This window comes from Lissotriton vulgaris, chromosome 1_1 (assembly GCF_964263255.1).
Source record: "Lissotriton vulgaris chromosome 1_1, aLisVul1.2, whole genome shotgun sequence".
NCBI lineage: Eukaryota > Metazoa > Chordata > Amphibia > Caudata > Salamandridae > Lissotriton > Lissotriton vulgaris.
In genome coordinates, this window is record NC_141685.1 from 1007239302 (window position 1) to 1007258868 (window position 19567).

Sequence of the window (19567 nt, forward strand, 5' to 3'; positions counted from 1 at the left end):
ACAAACAGTCTTTTAACTAGACACAGCAAACATTCATGGCCAAAACAAGATCTTTGATAAGCATAGGCCAATCCAATTGCAGTATCAACAGTACTTTAAATGGGCTTGTATTGTCCGGTACTCAGTACCAGCACTTCTTAGGTTTCGCACTGCGAAGCGATCGTCGCTGCGAAACTCTATTGTAATAGTTTCTGCTTTCAAGTAGTCAAGGGAGACAGGAGACAAGCGATGTGCGCGCGTAAACGGATCAGGTCACGCGCGCTTCCTGTCTCCCATGGCTCCTTGGAAGCACACACACACACGCACACACATACACATACAGACCCCCTCACCCCGCCGCCGTGCATACACACTCACACACACAGACACACGCACCTAGAGAACCCTCCGCCGCAGCCGCGCATACACGCACACACATACATACAGAACCCCGGCGCTTACACACACACATCCCCTACCTCGGCTCGGCGTGTCTTCTCATCACAGCTTGCGCAGGGACAGCCAACGTGCACACGCACGGCGAAGGCGTCTCCTACGCTACAACCGTGGTTTCGGTTTCGCGGCCTAACCTTGCCATTGGCTGTACTGCCGCCAACCGACACTTGTTCTCAGATCCAAATGGCTCTGTTGTAGACAAACCCTGGGAAGTGGACAACGAGAATATATAATATTGTGCTATCTATATAGCTCTTACAGCCACAAACCTTATCTCGGATGCACTGTAAAAACCCTTTTTTAACACCTCATTCCTATGGTACACATTTAACGAAAGTCTGATTGCAGAGCGGTCGTAGATGTCAGCATCAGGCGGATAACCCACGGAACTATCTTTCAGATGTATTTGCGAAGGGTGATCCATGCCAGGCTTTGGGGCCAGCTTTGCATCCTCCATGCACTACCTCTCCGCGAAGGATCCGGTAATTAAAAAAGGCACGCGCAGACGACGGGGGCGTGCAGGTGGAGTCCTCGGGGGACGGGCAGGCGATGAGTGAGTTGCCTCCTTACAGAAAGTGATTCAGAAAAGGGGGTGGTGATGAACAGTGTCTGAATTAAGCAGACCACTCTTACCCAGTCCAAAGATCAGGGCTTGATCCATCACCGTTATTTAGCTCACTGCACCATCCCAGCTCAGAACCTGGCTATATGCAAATTAGTCTGTCCCTGGCCCAGTGCAACATGGGAACAGGGCAGACCAAACTACCAAGCCAATTCTTCACCAGAAAGGAGACAAGCTTCCGGGGACCGGTTTCTGGCATTTCAGCCGTCGTCGGCCCGGCTTGCTTGAATCCTGATGGTGCAGTGAGCAAGGGACTCATGTCTGAGTATACCCTGCCACACCTATAGTGGCCAAAAACGATTCAGAAAAGGGGGTGGTGATGAACAGAGTGTCTGAATTAAGCAGACCACTCTTACCCAGTCCAAAGATCAGGGCTTGATCCATCACCGTTATTTAGCTCACTGCACCATCCCAGCTCAGAACCTGGCTATATGCAAATTAGTCTGTCCCTGGCCCAGTGCATCATGCACTGGGACAGGAACAGACTAATTTGCATGTAGCCAGGTTCTGAGCTGGGATGGTGCAGTGAGCTAAAAAACGGTGATGGGTCAAGCCCTGATCTTTGGACTGGGTAAGAGTGGTCTGCTTAATTCAGACACTCTGTTCATCACCACCCCCTTTTCTGAATCATTTTGTCCACCATAAGCGTGGAAGGGTATACTCAGATGTGAGTCCCTTGCTCATTGCACCATCAGGATTCAATCAAGCCGGGCCGACGACGGCTGAAATGCCAGAGACCGGTCCCCGGTAGCTTGTTTCCTTCCCAGTATAAGAATTGGCTTGGTAGTTTGGTTTGCCCTGTTCCCATCATGCACTGGGACAGGAACAGACTAATTTGCATGTAGCCAGGTTCTGAGCTGGGATGGTGCAGTGAGCTAAAAAACTGTGATGGATCAAGCCCTGATCTTTGGACTGGGTAAGAGTGGTCTGCTTAATTCAGACACTCTGTTCATCACCACCACCTTTTCTGAATCCTTACAGAAATTGACATGGGCTTGGGTTTGGTTTCTAGGGACTCATCAGCAGTAGATGGTGACTCACGTGCCCCCAGTCGGCGCGGTGACACCCTCGCCTCTCACCTGCCGCCGATTGCGTGCCAGTGTTGACCGCTCACGTACAGTAGGAAGCGCTACCTTCGACTCCCCCCCGCATTTGTGTTTGTGACTATGCATATTTATTATTGTAGAGAATAACATTCACTTGTAATAATGTACACACCTCCACCTCTTTGATGCAGCAGTGAATATTTGACCCAATAGCTACGATGCACATTTTACTAAGGACCCATTGAGCCTCACTACTTCAGAACACTACTGACCCCAGCATATGAATAGAAATGAAACTGGCTAATATGGAACTATATTGGTTATATATCTTTTAAGAGATTTCTACTGACTTTTAATACCATCTCTAGATTACTGCAAAAAACCAATAGATGGACTGAATGCTTAACAATGTCAAACATTCACCTCCAGTACCGAGATCTGGGCTTAAATCCATTGTTTTGTTGCTCACCACGTCATTCCACTTTGGACCAACACTTAAGTCTTGACCCTGCTCCCCATGGGAGCAGTCCAACCCGAAATGGCAGGCCTGGTCCTCCATGGACCGGAAGCAAGCATCCTGGGACTGTATTCAGGGTATCACCCCTCATTAGCCAGGCTAGCTTGACGCCAGTGGCATGGTAAGCACAGGACCCACGTCTAGGCATACCTGTCCCACTCGTGGTGACAAATGCAAACAAGCATTTACAATGCAATAGGTCTCGCATTATTAAAGTTTGAGCTATTGGCATTGCTAAATAATGCAACACCAATAGCTCCAACTTTAATAATGCGAAACCTATTGCATTGCAAATGCTTGTCATTAACGCTGCTGAGCAGCTTGAATTAAAGGTAAATTGAGATTCGAGATGCAGGCAAAAAGAGCACAGTGTTTTGTTTTTCTTCTGGAAAAAGATGCAAACCTTCTTGAGATAGTTTTCTCCGCTTGCTAGTCTATAAAATAAGAAAATATTTGTGGGCAAGAATTTATATTCCAAGATGCCAAATATTACATCAAGCAAGAGACCTCTGTAGTCTTGTTGCTGCTGTAGGTGGCTGTTGCGTCAAAAAGAAAACTGAACGCATTTGCTGGCATCTAGTTGTCCTACATTGTTACAAAAGCAGATGCCACCACATTTTAAAGAGCAAAAAAACAAAAACAAATGATGGCTGGAATGCTGAACAAATCAAACATCCACCGTAGTCGCACATCTGGGTTTAATCCATCGTTTTTTGCACACCACCACAGTTTGGACACAGTCCTATAGAAATCAGTCTTGACCTTGTTCCCCATGGGAACTGCCGGGCCAGTTCATCCCCAGACCGGAAACAATCATCTTGGGACTGGTTTGGGGGTTTCACCCCTGTCAGCCAGGCTAACTTGAATCCAGTGGCACAGTGAGCAAGTGACCTGGCTTGGCAGTTCGAGCTGGACTGTTCTTATGGGTAACCGGGTCAAGACTGATTAGCATACGTCTGGGTCCAAACCTGGGTGGCATGGCGAGCAAAAAACGATGGATTGAACTCGGATCTGATACTAGGACTGAATGTTTCATTTGTTCAGCATTCCGTCCATCATTTGTTCATTTTACATTTGAAAGGGCATCTTTGTTCATGCCCTGTAGGTGAGACTCGAGAAAGCTATCAAAAAAAAGCGGACATACTACCACTTTTCCCTGCCTGAAGGCCGCACCAACATTGGAGCTCATCTTACAGACTTGAAACTACCTGTTGGTCTCGTTCTGCTATCTGATAAATGCCTTAGTGGCTGTGGATCACTAGGCCTTTCCATATTGGTGGCAGCAGTGCAGACCAAGCAGAGGGAGGAATAATCTTGGGGTAATTACATCAGCTTTATTCCACTGTACATGACACATTTTTGTGAGGATGCCTAGTCTGATTGTAGATTTGGGGTATGAAGATGTTCGAGAACCGCATGCTGTGTATTAGTCCGCTATCTCTTAGCTGGGTTCGGAAAAACATGTTGAGCATGGGCCACCCCATTGTTTAGATTTTGGTATTGTTAATTGAATTCTGCAGATGACTACTTTTAGGTATTGGAAACAACACACTACATTGACCGCCATTTTTTTTATTTTATATGGATTTCATGAGTATTGAATAAATCCCAGCAGAGCCCCAGATGTAATGCTAGCGAAGCAATAGATAGCGTGGAAGAAAATAGGCACACAGGGGCTAGATTAGTGTATACATTTATATTTTCCTCGATCTTGGGAAGGAGGTGGATCCGGAGAGATTAGGTTTAAGAGGTATTGTGCAGGCCAATCCAGGGTCGGATTGATTGTAAAAATTAGATTTAGTTTGTTTCAGAACCTTGTGCGTGCATTGAAGATTCTTGTTTGAATCTCGTTGCAGTGGTGCATCCTATGCTGGGCTGTGGCAGCAGTTTGAGTTGGAGAGTTTGTTGGCAAAGCGTTCAGTATTCTAGAGTGGGAACCTGGAAGATGATGCATTAGAAGAGTGTCTCTAGGGGATGCCAGTGGAAGTGAGATGCATTTCAATGTAATTATGTAACATCTCCTGTCTATGGTTCTGTTTTGAATCAAGCGTTTATAGCCTGTTCAGTCCTTTAATTAGATTTGTCTGCAAGGGATGACCTACCACTCCCTAGACACATGCATATACACAAGCTATGCTGTTAACTTGCTGTAATGTGTGTGTATATGTATATTTTGTTGACAGAAAGTGGAAGAGGAGCAAACAAAGGAGGAAGGCGAAGAGGACGTATCCATGCTTTCAGAAGGCTCTGAGGTACCCGACGTTGAAAATGAGACAGCAGTAAACTGTGTGGAGGATAAGAGCACAAAAACGCCTTTAGATTCTGCTGAGCCAGAACTTGATCAGGGAACAGAGCCTCCGACAAGCCAGGATCCATGTGAGGAGGACAGTAAAATGGAGCGGAGCAGCACAAATGGTCCTTTGGTAGCCACAGACTCTGAGGAAGGGCCCCTCGCAGAGAAGTCTTTCAACAGCTATGCTGCTGTTCAGCATCTTTCAATAACTACAGATAATACCTGCTCCAGAGATCAAAATGAGAGCATGTGCAAAACCCACACTGGCCCTCACAATAACTGTGAGAAAGGGTGTGCCACCCACCTATTGTCTATAGTCAAGAACACTAATGGGTGTAGCACCAATATTGGTGCTTTGGATAAGAACTCAAGTGTGTTTGACAGTATCTGCCCAAGAGTGAAACGTGAAGAAGGATGCAACACCAGCGTTTGTCCCTTGGGGGAATGTGCTGTCAAGGCTGTACCTGTGGAAACGGTTAAACTTGAAGAAGATGCTGGAGAACCGAGAGACTGTGAAGGTAAAGTTCAGAGTGTGTCCGTCAGTGCTGGACAAACGGTGATGGTGAGAATGGTGACCTTTGGTTTTGGAAAGTGAGGTTTTGGGTAACTGACAAAACTAGCCTCTTTACTTTAGGGGTGCAAAGAAGGGATATGAGCACTCTAACCCCTGACAGGCATATGACTTTTGGTGTGAGAGGTGAGTGTATTTCCGTTTCTGACCTTTCTAATTGGAAATAGTGTGTTATTAGGGTTCTCTCGTCATGAAGTGACGAAGTTCAATTTATGAGAGATTACAGATGGACTCCCTCTTGTCAGCACCAGAGGAAGTTTGTTGGATGAGTGGCTTGAAGATCCAATGGAAGTTCGGAGCAGAGGCACCACTGGTTGTATTTAGCATGGGAGAGTAACTTCTAAATAAAACCCCCATACAGCAGAGGGCGCTGCAGACGGCTCGTCCGAAGTGGCTACAGACCACTAGAGAATAGACGTGGGTAGGGTAGAGGGGTCAGTGAATATAAAAGTAGTGTTGGTATGCTGAGTTCCCTTGTGGGTTCAGAGACTCAGCCTACTTTTGCAGCGGGATAGAAGAGCTCTAGTTGTCTGAATGAGGGAAGTCACCAACTTTTGGCGTTCAGAAAAACCTGTGTAGTTAAGAGAGGGGTAATGGTTCTATTTCGAGTGTGAAGATTCTCTTGATGGGTAAGGCGCAGCTTGCCTCCTAATCTGGTGTAGATGAAGCAAAAGGCGGCTCCGTGAAGTAGTTCAACATCTCAAACTCATTCAGTTGTTGCCTTAGAGGTATTAGAAAATGTTAAGAAAACATTATAGTTAAAACCATTTTTTAACACAGATCAAACTTGCATGAAAACTGGCAACATGCTTTAACCCAGAGTGAATGGAATGAAAGGAATCTGACCAAGCAGGAGCCAATATTCTCGTATCTTTAGCAAAGAAGGAAAAAAAGTACTGAGGGATCCACTGTCAGCGCAATACTTGCTAGGCTTCTTGCGGCAGCTTTGTGAGAAGAAGCTATGTTAAAAAAATTGTTTCTTTTTATTTTTCACTCTTTTGTATGGTAGAAAAGATTGGAGTAGCAATGCAGCATTATGTAGTTTCAGTAAAGCAATAGCACGACTTTCGTTAGATCAAATAATGAAGGCACCCAGTTTTCCATTTATACTTGTTTTTTACAGAAAAATGCTGAAAAACTTACAAATTATCCTGTATTTTTTTTCAAAATATGGTTAAAAACAGATATTTTGTTGCATTTTGAGTGCTTCTAAATGCTGTCATTCATGACTGACAGGCCAGTTGCGGTGCCCTTTTTACTGGTAAGGAAGTTAAAAAAGATTCCCAATAAGGTTTAAATAGCTGTAGAAGTGTATACTAAAATGTGCATATATTCCTCTAAGTAATTATTTATCTAGTGGTATTCATAACATCCAGGCAGGCAAGTTAAGAGTCTACATTTGTTGGTTGAATGTGTTTGGAAAAATAGTAAAATAAATACAGATGGTAAAGTAATCAATACATTGATACCATACTAACTGGGATCATTACTCTAATAGACTAGGCATCTGAGTTTGCGCTCCATTCTTCGGTTTAAATTTAAGAAGTAATCTTGAGAAATGTACATTTCTGTTCACCATCACTCACTCAGCACTGACAGAAGGTCTGCAAGAGCTGCCCTGATATTTGCTGGGACGGGCAGTCCGTCTCACAGGGAACTGTCTTTCTCTTTTCCACTTAAGATTCAAGTGGAGGCATTGTAAGGAGGAGAAACTAGTCAATGAGTGATACCTCAGAATGCAGTAGCTGAGTAACCTCACATTTTTTCTTCAGGGGGGACATAGTGGGACATGCATGCTAGTAAACTGTAACAGTATGAGTGCATCTGAGACCACTGTCCTTTTAGGGCGAGGGGAATATTAATGGAAAATCCCAGTGTTGATTAGCAAGATCTGAAAATTGGCTGCAGCAATTGAGACAGTGGGAGTAATAGTTTCCCTCTTACATAGTTGGATAAAGATTGCACTTATATAATTTTAGTAAGAGTAATGTAAATTGTTCATTGCGCGACGAAACTGATGATTTATGTTCTGCTTCTTTTTAGCTTCTCTCGGAATTGAAGGAGTGGAGCCGCACTTACCTATCCGTGTGTCTCCAGTAACACCAATGGTCCTGACAATGGATAGAACCAGTTACAAGAAAATGTACGTAGCTTTTTAGTAACATCATTGCGTACCTAAAAGTACTGCTGATAGAAACTTAGGCCTGCTTGTGCTCACTCTCACTAGCAATGTAGACCTTTTTCCTTGAGGATTGATTGCTTCAATCGTGTGCTGGTTTCTTTTCAACGATTTATATTCACAGTTCCTTGTTGTTATAGCAGGATCCTACTACTTTTGCTCCACTTTTGATTTACATGTTCTCATTATTACTCATTTTTATTCTCCTCAGTCACTGGCATTTATCCCTGGTGGTTGTGGTCTGCTTTCCAGTCGGTTCTTTTAGTCTATGCTGGTCTTCATTTGCTGCATCGGTCAATTTGAAGCAGTATTTACATCGGCCATTCGCAATGAAAGTATTCCCCATCATTTTGATTCCTTTTTGAAAGGAGAGTGTACAGAGAGACAGGGATTATGCAATTCTGCGGGTGCTGCGTTTTGTGCACAATCATGTATTTGTAAAATAATCCGGCACCTACTGCTTAATTTGGAAATTTCACCAAGAACATTGTCTATGTTAAATGGCCTTAAGTTACTCAACAAAAAAGCACCTCATGTAGTTCCATTCAGCAGCAGGTTGTTTGCATAGTTTATTGCACCAGATCTCTCTCTCAGATTACTGGTTCTAAACTCGTATTAGAGAGGTGCAACTGTGTCCAGTCAGTATGGAGTTGTTAAAATATTAAAACAATACTGCTACAGATTGTGCCACGTTCTACTGCATCATTTTCCTTTCCATGCTATATATGTTTTTCAACCCTTCCACATAATTACTGTGGCTTAGAGTAATGGATTGGGCAAGGAAGGGGTTGATATAGTAATCGTTTGGTGCAGTGCTTCCTCTGATTCGATATGTTCTGTTTTCTTCCCTGCAGTTCTGTGAACAAGAAGCCATCTGACCCTGTGTGCTGGTCGGTCATGGATGTGGTGCAATACTTTACCGATGCTGGCTTTGCTGAACAGGCTTCTGCCTTCCAAGAACAGGTGAGTGCAAAGGTTAGATGGAAACAGCTTTGACAGTTATTCATAGGGATTTAAACCGTATAACCCGCACAAATACTGATAAATAACTGCACCCTGCATGCTTTTAAATGACTTGATTGTGCAGAAAAGTTAAAGGAAGAAAGTTTTCATGCAAGTAAAAACTGTCCTTATTTTGCATTAGACAAACACAAAGGCCACATTTTTCTTTTCAACGAACTGTACATTTTATTAGAAATGTGACACAAACTAGTGTGATGAGCCGCATACCCCTTTTATATATTAAAGTGCTGAAGTTTATATTATTATTTGGAAAACATTACAACAGTTGGGTCCACTAATAGGGGTGTGCTAATGTAAAATGCTCTACTGCAATGATTCCAAACTATGGGCCTCAACCTAATTTTGGTGGGTTGCAAAAGTAAAAACAATAGATAAAGATGCCTTTAAATTCTATATTTATCTTGTCACATTTGCCAGGGGATCAAAGACAGAGGTCAAATGTCAGGCTATGTCGTCTGACAAGTTACCGCTTATTCTTTAAACATGGGGATCAGTGTTTACTTTTCTTTTTCTCACTTCGAAATGAGCGAAGTTTTTTTAAAGGGACTTATGTGGCAATTTGGCTGGAGTACAGGGAGTGTGAAAGTAACGACATGCAGGACCTGTGCTTTTTGTAACACACAATTAATTACCTTTAAAATAATTGTACGCATTCAGTAGTTAGGAAAGCAAAAATGTTTGTAATTTTGAAATGTGCTTGAAAAGACACTTTGCGTAGTGATGCACCAATGAAAGACTTGCAGAAACCCGATTTCCACACATTATCAAGTCTGTGCTAAATGTTTTTTTCAATGAAACACGACTGCCTGTGCAAAGTTAGTGGCCATTTGAATGGAAAATGTGCTGTCTGTAAGTGACCACACAATACTATAGTTAGATTTAAAAAATCTCGCTGCTTCACGTCCCTTAAAGTTAGGTGGGTTGCGAATGATTGTTCTAAAAAGCGTATTGTGGTTGCTAAAAAGTTTGTGAAGTACTGCTTCTACTGCGCTGTGGGGGTCAATCACACCCACCTTAATACTTACTGTATTTAGAGCAATTACTTTTTTTTTTAATATCAAAGATGGCAACATTCTAAATCTGGTCAACAGTTATACCAGCCAAATTGTTTCTTTCCAGTTAGTCATAATCCGTACAAACCTTTTATTTTTAACTAGTTTGTTCTTATTTATTTGGGCTTAAATTCATAATAAATGGGCAGAACTACCACCTCCCCTAACATTTTTATATTCTATTTTCCCTATCTACCATTGGGCCTTTTTTGGGTCACATAATTACTGATCTGTACGCAAGTGTCCTGATTATTAATCCAACAACCCAAGACCCAGAAGGTAAAAATGTAGTGTATGCACTACAGTATAAAAGATTTGAATCCACGCAAAAACTAATTTGATTAAACCAAATCGACGTTTACCGTTCTCGTACTGTAACTATTTCTAAGGGTTGGTTGTTGTGTGGGCCAGGGGAAAGGTGGCGCAGTTATAGGGTTGGGCTGTGTTGCTAGGGGGCAAGTGTGTGTGGGGGTTGTTCTCATGGTCCACAGCCATTCTGAGGAGATGAGGGGTTTGATTTCTTTCCATATGTCACCTTTTTTCGTCTGATGCCCACACTTAATTTTGTGTCCCTGGAAATCAGGTACTTAAATCACAAATGTAGTACAAATCGCTCTTGAAATAACTATATTCCAAACACACAGGTCACCGTTCTACAGTAAACCCCATTTAGTGGTATAGGCTAATGAAGGGCTGAAATCTAAGCTGTATCGGTCCAAATTCATTTTTACAACTGACGAGACAAATAAGTGCCAACTGAGTAAGGCAGAGGTTTCTATAGGAAGGTGTCCTAGGTGTAGGGAAGTTTCTCAGCCTTAAATGGCTGCTCCAGGGCAAAACTATTACTCCCGTTTCTATTTATGGTCCACATAAAAACCGAGAATTATTCTTTATTCTTTTCCTGGAGGTGAAGAGCTTTGTTGGGAGGATGTGATTATGGGAGGTGACTTCAGTGTGGTGTTGGACTCAAAGTTAAATAGGTCCCCACCTACCACACACTGTGCTAGTCTGCCCTCATTAGGACAGTGGATCCACAATTTGAGTTTGGCAGGTATTGTGAGAAACCATCATCCACAGGCAAGGGATTAGAAGTTTATTTTGAATGCCCATAGTACACATTTCCAAATGCTACGTGTTCCTTCATTCTACATTCAGTGAGATTGCGCTCTCCACATAAACAGGACCCCATGTTCAGCGCCCCCTCCCAAATCACCCCCCCCCCCCCAAGAAATACATTCCTTAGAATAATGTCTCTTATGAGCTCACTGTACTGAAGTTCGAGCACCTATAGCTGTGTATCTGGATGGTGAAGCCGTCGTGCTCCACATCCTCCCAGAGTCCTCTTAATGTTATCCTACAGAATCATGCCTTCTCAAGTGTCGGAAGCAATGTTACTGCGTCAAACATGATAGCACTCCAATTACTTGCTAGCCTGTACCATCTTTAAAACCAAAACCAGGTGCATCATCTTCAAAGCCATTACGACCAGCAACCTGGCATATGTGGCCTGGAAACGTGCCATCTGTGTGGCTTTCTGCAGACCCGCAGCCAATATACCATTAGACACGCTCTTTAAAGTAAAAATACATTGATTCCTGATGCAGCAATAGTCTTGTTTTGCTTTCAGAAACCAGCTACCTGGCTAATCCCTTGTTCATCGTATCTTTGTCCTAGACCAAGTATAGTGATCTACTATCTTTATTCTAGGTCATGCTATACAAATGCCACCAGCGTCCTTGATTAATTATTAAAAATCCTATCGGGATTAGGTATATTGATTGCCCAGGTAAGTGGCACAGAATCTTACTGGACAGCAGCTTGTCTGGGACAAGGTTTATTATTAAAGTGCAGATCTCGTGGCTGAGAGGTGGCTTTGCACATGGTGGTGGCTGTGGCATGAGCTCCTGTCTGGCTGCTGAACTAGCACCTGCAGGGCACCAGACTGAGTGTCTTGCTTTCTGGGGCAGTGAGGTGGAGCCCGGAAGGACAGTGGGCTGGCCGTAGTTCTCCTGGAGAGGTCTTGTAAGATGTAAACAGGAGATGGTGGAGAGCTGAAGCAAGTATGCTGTGCGGCAGGACTCTAAACTGGAACGAAGGATTCTTGTCTGATAAGCCACTGAGAGACAGAATATTTCTCAGTATGACAGGAGGGCGTGGTACGAAACCTGTTTGAGCAAGGACCCTGAGACCTGGTGGGCCCTGTCAGGAGCTTTGATGGTATCTTCACCAGGAGCTTCTTGCTAGCTCCAGGTTTTTACAGAGCTTCATGCAAGCTTATGTCTGCCAACGTTTATCTGAAGCTGGACCTAACAGAGATTTGAAAAGTGTACCTTATTTTGGGCTCTGATGGAGGAGAACTTGGATGATCATGTTAACTAACCCCTGTGATGAATCCAAACAGTCTACTTGTGAGAGTCGGCTGTCTGCAAATATGTACGTTATTCCTCCTAGATCAGTTTTCATTCACTAAGTACCTATACTACAGCTGAAGGAGCAGAATTTAATCTTTCAAGGAGTGTATGAAGTTCTTAAACTGATCTAGGAGGAATAATGCATGTATTTGGGACAGCTGTCTCGGTCAAGGAGACCACTTGGATTGATATGTGCTGGATCAGCTTACCGCTTCTTTCAGGATCGATACAGGACTTAGTGTGGCACCCCTCAAGGAACTCTCCCACTGATCTAGAGTCCATTTCTTCCAGAATTAAGAGGCGATCATTGAGAGAGAATATGTGGGACAGAAAATCCCTTATAATAGACCAAAGCACGCATCATAGATTATGCCCTTTTGACCACACCTGAAGATGGCCCCTGCCTACTGATATTTGGGTACCGCTCGGCTGTCTTAAAAACATTCGATCATCCCACCATCATGGGCACCCTGAAGTTTTGAATGGGCTTCACTGGCAGTGCCCTTCAAAAAAAATTGTTGCAGTTTTATATAGCGCGAACTTGATCCTAAGTTATCCGAATGCTTTACATAAGCACCAGTTGCATTACAGACTAACACATTAATTTTCTTTCAGGCATGGGAAGATTCATTGATTTGCCCAGAATTGCAGGATGTTTGAGCCTTCCGCCAGACCCTTACCTTGTTCCCCGGCTTCAAAGTCGGCCCCCCTAGCCGTTGGGCCACACCCTCTTCCCTATATATAGTTATCCTAACTTTCCAACCAATACCAGTTTGTCCATATGGGCACGCACCTCCAGGTCACAAAAGATCCCTATCACATGCGAGTCCCTCATGGTTCCATACTGTCTCTTGTCATCATTAACCTTTACATGAAGCCGCTTGGTGCTCTGCTCAAGGATAACAGCATCAAGAGACACGATATGCTGATGATGAAGACGTCTACTTGGAAATTTCCAATGCATCAAACACTGCTTGCAATTCATCCGTACCTTAATGTCCAGTGACCAACTCAGTTTTAACCCAAGCAAGATAGCATTCCTATTGTCTGCCAAGAACAGAAAACAAGCATACAAACCTGGCTCAATGACCCGAACTTTGACTGCTTCAAACACCGACTCTGTCCGACTGCCAAATCAGTTGGATTCACCCTGGATTCCAACCACTCCCTTAAGGACACATTGCCAAAAAAAGTGTTTGGTACCAGCTCTCTTTTATAAAGAAAGTCGGACCGTTTTTTCTGGAAAGCTTTCTTCTAGAAAGCGACTTTAGGACTTCTGTTCAAGCCCCTGTACTCTCAAGTCTGGATGGTGGTAAGGACCTACTCCGTGGTCTCCCTGACTTCACACTGACGCCCCTACCCACTGCAGCTCGTGATCCAGGGTCTGAAGAAACTCAATCACATTACCCACTCCGCTTTGGAACTCCAATGGCTCCCTTTGCCAGCCCACACTATCTTCATACCAGCTGCTTCATTTAGAAAGCCATCACAACCAGCACCCTGATATACATTGCAGACCGGCAGTATTTCTGTTGATTCTTAGCACACCCGCAGCCAGGGCACTATCAGAACACAGACTAGGAAGTGTAAAGTATAAAAAACAAGAAAACATGCCTATCCGTTTATGCACCCAAGATCTGAAATAACATCCCCATATCCATCAGGATCAGGACTTCCTCAAAGCTGTTCCGGATAAGCTGAGGCCCCAGGTCGCTTCAAGGCCATGTTCTTTAAGACATTTGCCCAACAGATGCTGCACCTTCCAACAGAATAATGGAGAGACCATTGTGTGACACCTCTTCGATGGAAGAGGCAGCAATATCTTCGATGCTTAAACAGAGAATACGCACTATTCAGTGCCCCCCCCCCCTTTTTTGACCTATTTCCATAAACATTTTGGATGTCAAGATTTTTACTAAAGTCATGACCAACACATTGGGTAGGATGATGCCTTCCCTGATCCATGCACATTAATTGGTCCGACTAGCTTTATACAGGAGGGGAATTCTGTTAGTAATATGTAAGGAATACCTTAACCTTCCAGATACAGCCAAATGTTTAGGGGTTGTGATCAGTTACCAAATATCAAAAGCAAGCCTAGGGGAATATGGTGGATACTGCTACCTGCCTGATCGTCGCTGCGCTTACTTGCATTTTAATTCAGCATTTAGGGTTTATTTGACTCTGCTTTGCGTGTTTGCTGTGCTCCCCCCTCCGCCTCCATTTTGTTTGTTGTTGTCGTCGTCAGAAGCCCGCCCCGCCTCCCAGCTGAGACGCCCTCCCACTTACTAGAACAGCGCTTCACTACCCGAAGACGCCGTGACTCGCTCCTCTCCCTCGAGCTGAGTGGTCGCTCCCCAGTGTCCTTCTGTGATATCTGGTATTGTTGTGGCGCTTTGCTTTCAAGAACTGCTACCTATTTGTGCCTGCTGCCTGCCTGATCGCCGCTGAGCTCACTTGCACTTTTGATTATTTTATTTAGCTGAATCAAGACTGTTTGCGCGCTGTGCCGCTTTGACTCACACAACTGCATTATTGTTTGTGCCTGCTACCTGCCTGATCGTCGCTGCGCTTACTTGCATTTTAATTCAGCATTTAGGGTTTATTTGACTCTGCTTTGCGTGTTTGCTGTGCTCCCCCCTCCGCCTCCATTTTGTTTGTTGTTGTCGTCGTCAGAAGCCCGCCCCGCCTCCCAGCTGAGACGCCCTCGCCCCTCCCCCTCCACCATCCATATATGACAGTTACTTCCGCGCGCAGCGTTCACGCGCAGCGACCGCGCCCAACCCGCGCCGAAGGTGCACCAAAGGTAAGCCCGTCCGCGCCTGGACCGCGCCCAGCGCCAGACCCCCTGTCCCTCGCGCTGCCCAGCCCTCCCGCATTACCTACGATGCCGCCACCCTCCTAGCCCTCAACCCCGGTCGCGCCCCCAACTGCGTCCAAGCCGCTCCAGGACAAACCCATGGACCTTTCTCTTGCTACTCCTGCAAATTCTTCGGCACCGACAACATCTCCACTACGACCACAACACAGACTCTCGACCCCAACCACCTACAATGCATCCTTCTCAACACCCGCTCGGTCCACAGACACGCCATTGACCTATGGAATCTACTAGACACCATCTCTCCAGACATCGCCTTCCTAACGGAAACATGGATGAACGCTTTCTCCGCACCAGACATCACCATTGCCATCCCCGATGATTATAAGATCACTCGCAAAGACCGTACCAGCCACACAGGAGGAGGAATCGCTATCGTCCATAAGAAATCAATCCGCATCTCAACCAGCTCTGACGCCAACCTCGCCAACTCCGAACACCTTCACTTCCAAATCCACATCGACCCCAAGACCACACTCAGAGGCACCCTCCTCTACAGACCACCAGGACCCCGCGCAAAATTCAGTGAAGACATCACGGACTTCATCACTCCACACGCACTCCCCTCCAAAGAATACATCCTTCTGGGAGACCTCAACTTTCACCTTGAAAAGATCAACGACCGCAACACCGCCACCCTCTTAGACAACCTCGCCAACCTCGGACTTAAACAACTGGTCACTTCCCCCACCCACATCGCGGGTCACACACTCGACCCCATCTTCACCTCCAGCAATCATGTCTCCTTCAGCCACACTACGGATCTCCTCTGGACTGACCACAGCTGCGTTCACTTCACCTACAACAAGCCAAAACCCACCAACCACCCCCAACCAACTCTGCAAAGAAACTGGAACAAAATCACCACGGACCAGATCTCCGCATCGCTCCTTCTAAACACCCCAGCCCACTCTTCTAACGCAAACGAAGCCGCCGCCAACCTCACCCTATGGTTATCCAACACCGCCGACACCTTAGCACCACTGAAAAAACGTCAAAGCAAACCTGGCAGCAAAAAGGCCTCATGGTTCAACGATGATCTTAAGAAGTCCAAGAAACTCTGCCGCTCCCTTGAAAAGGCCTGGAAAAAAGACCCAAACACCAGCACCAGGGACGCCTTCAAAAACGCCACCCGCACTCACCACCAACTAATCCGAAAGGCCAAGAAAACAGCATTCAAGGATCGACTTGACAACAACGCCCACAACAGCAAGGAACTTTTCAACATCGTCAAGGAATTTTCCAATCCCTCGGCCAACTCCAACGACATCACCCCCTCTCAAGCCCTCTGCGACTCCCTAGCCTCATTCTTCCACAACAAGATTGCAGACATCCACAACAGCTTCGGCAACCAACCCGGAAACCAACCCACCCAACCATCTGCTGAACATTCTCCCCCCTTGAACACCCTTAACGACTGGAACCCAATCTCCACTGAGGACACCATCCGCCTAATGAACTCCATCCACTCAGGATCCCCCACAGACCCATGTCCTCACCACATCTTCAACAAAGCAGACTCCGTCATAGCACCACACCTCCGAGACGTCATCAACTGCTCCTTCAACTCCGCCACCTTCCCGGAAGACTGGAAACACGCTGAACTCACCGCCCTTCTGAAAAAACCCACAGCGGACCCCACCGAACTCAAAAATTACCGCCCCATCTCGCTCCTTCCATTCCCGGCCAAAGTCATCGAGAAAGCTGTCAACAACCAGCTCGCCGCCTTCCTCGAAGCCAACAAATCCCTCGACTCCTCACAATCTGGCTTCCGAGCAAAACACAGCACTGAGACCGCCCTCATCGCAGCAACAGACGACATTCGAACTCTACTGGACAATGGAGACACAGTCGCCCTCATCCTCCTCGACCTCTCTGCAGCATTCGACACAGTCTGCCACAGCACCCTTTTACAACGCCTCAATAACATCGGAATCCAAGGAAAAGCACTTGAATGGATCACCTCGTTCCTCACCGGAAGAACCCAGAGAGTCCGCCTCCCACCTTTCAAGTCCGAGGCCACTGAAGTCATCTGTGGCGTACCACAAGGATCCTCACTCAGCCCCACCCTCTTCAACGTATACATGAGCCCCCTCGCGGCCATCGCCCGCCAACACAACCTCAACATCATCTCTTACGCTGATGACACTCAACTAATCCTTTCTCTCACCAATGACCCCAGCACCGCCAAAACTAACCTACACGAAGGAATGAAAGAAGTTGCCGAATGGATGAAACAAAGCCGTCTGAAACTGAACTCAGACAAAACTGAAGTCCTCATCTTAGGTACTTCCCCCTCTGCATGGGACGACTCCTGGTGGCCTGAAGCCCTCGGAAAAGCACCCATCCCGACTGACCACACACGGAACTTAGGCGTCATCCTGGATTCTTCACTCTCAATGAACAGACAAGTCAGCGCCGTATCCTCTTCCTGCTTCAACATCCTTCGCATGCTCAGAAAAACATTTCGCTGGATCCCCACCGAAACAAGGAAAACAGTCACCCATGCTCTGGTCACAAGCCGACTGGACTACGGAAACACCCTCTACGCAGGCACTACCGCTAAACTCCAGAAAAAACTCCAACGAATCCAAAACGCCTCAGCCAGGATCATATTGGACATCCCACGCAATGAACACATCTCTGGTCACCTTAAAAACCTCCACTGGCTGCCCGTCAATAAGAGGATCACTTTCCGACTGCTAACCCACGCACACAAATCACTCTACGACATCGGACCAGAATGCCTCAACTCACGACTGTCCTTCTACACCCCCTCCCGCCAACTACGTTCTTCCAGCCAAGCCCTCGCCACTGTACCTCGCATCAACAAGACCACCATGGGAGGCAGATCCTTCTCATACCTGGCTGCTAAAACATGGAACTCACTCCCCGCTTACCTTCGCCTCACTCAGAACCACCTTGCATTCAGAAAGCAACTTAAAACGTGGATATTTGACAAGTAATCCTCCTCCCCTTTCTAAGCGCCTTGAAACCCTCTGGGTATGTAGTGCGCTATATAAATTCTCTGACTTGACTTGACTCTTCTTCTCGCGCTCATCCATAAACCTCCACGACAGAAGCTAAGAGAAACCTCCATAATGTTTAATACATTTGAATATGCTGTCTTCAAGTTCGGGGTGACCTTTTTAATGGTTAAACTGGCACCATAGCAATACCTGAACCCATTGATATTGAAATTAGTGGAATTCCAGGCAATAGCAGGCTTCCAAATCAACGGGAGCAAGTCTGAAGAGCTGATTTTATCTGGAAGCGCATGTCTCCTGAGGGAAATGAAGAATCCTATTACTCTGTCAGTGGACAACTTCTGCCATTAGATGTCTGAGAATCTAGCTGACCTTGAACTTCAGATGTTTAGCTGAGAATTTGGAGGTCTTGCTTAAGGATGGTTTCAGTGGGGCTTTCAAATTGGCATACCCATTGTTATTGGGGGTGGGACACTTAGTAGCTCTGAAAATGGTGCTTTTGTCAAGCGTCCTGTGTTTTCTAGGTGCTGCGTCTTAGTACCTGCAGGACCTTTGTAACTTCATCTGGGAAGGAAAAAGGCTGAGCTCTGCGCTGTACAAGCAGCCTGCGATAAGGGTTTTGGGATGTACCCATATCCTTCATTATTATCAAGCATCCCAGCTTTGTTTTGGCAGAGGCGGTCACAGGGAGAGACCAATTGTAATGTTTTTTAGACTCCTATCTAACTGACCACCCCCTTGGAGGAGCACCATTTATACCTACATTATGTAGGGGAGACAATCTGCATCTCCATTTCTGGTGATCGCTTTGAGAGGCTGAAGTAATGTAAGAGTTGAGAGGAGTTTAACTACCGGAATTAGTAGTAGAACCCCATCAGATATTAGGTTGGGCGGACCATTCGGTGCTAAGTCTTTCCTGGGCGCTCACCAAACCGACGCCCACTCGCAAGTCTGTAAAGACTTCCTCAGATCGCGGAAAAAGGTGACATCTTCCTCCTTTAGTCGAGTTTACATCGCTCTGGCGTTTACAAACTGCGAAGAATGTGATACATCCTTGGGGAGGTTTGAGGCTTCAATATCAGAGGCCCTAGACTCCATCGCTCCACTTAAGAGGGTAAAAAATCAGGACCGGGCAGCTTAAGCTCCTTGGTATTCAGACACTCTCAAGAGAGAAAAGACCCTATGCAGGGTCAAGGAAAGGAAATGGAGGAAATCAAAATCTGAACTAAATGAATCGCTCTATTGAATGCCACATAGAGCTTATTTAAATAGCTGTAATGCAGCCAGAAGAGCACATCTAGGCTCCCATATTACGGAAGCGAAGAACTCCTCGAGGGAGCTTTTTAAGATTCTGAAGGAATTTACGAACCCAAGGGCCAGTAACCTGCTGCCGCCATCCACCCAGGAGTTGTGAGGACCTCGCAGGTCACTTTACATAATCTATCGCTCCTTTTGGGCCTGAGGAGGTAGATCATGCGGGAGCCCCTCCTCAGGAGAATCAATGCCCTCTTAGCCTATAATTTTTCCCTGATATCACGGGTAAGCAAGTG

General features: G+C 45.7%; 1 protein-coding gene across 1 annotated transcript in view; it reads left to right on the plus strand.

Annotated features, from left to right (window-relative positions):
* LOC147748397 (uncharacterized) overlaps positions 1–19567 on the plus strand; it is a 34385-nt gene that overhangs the window by 6845 nt on the left and 7973 nt on the right. Inside the window, exons 2-4 of the mRNA XM_086961185.1 lie at positions 4804–5431; positions 7528–7627; positions 8518–8626. Coding sequence (XP_086817311.1) covers positions 4804–5431; positions 7528–7627; positions 8518–8626 — 837 coding nt within the window. The remainder of the gene's footprint in view (positions 1–4803; positions 5432–7527; positions 7628–8517; positions 8627–19567) is intronic.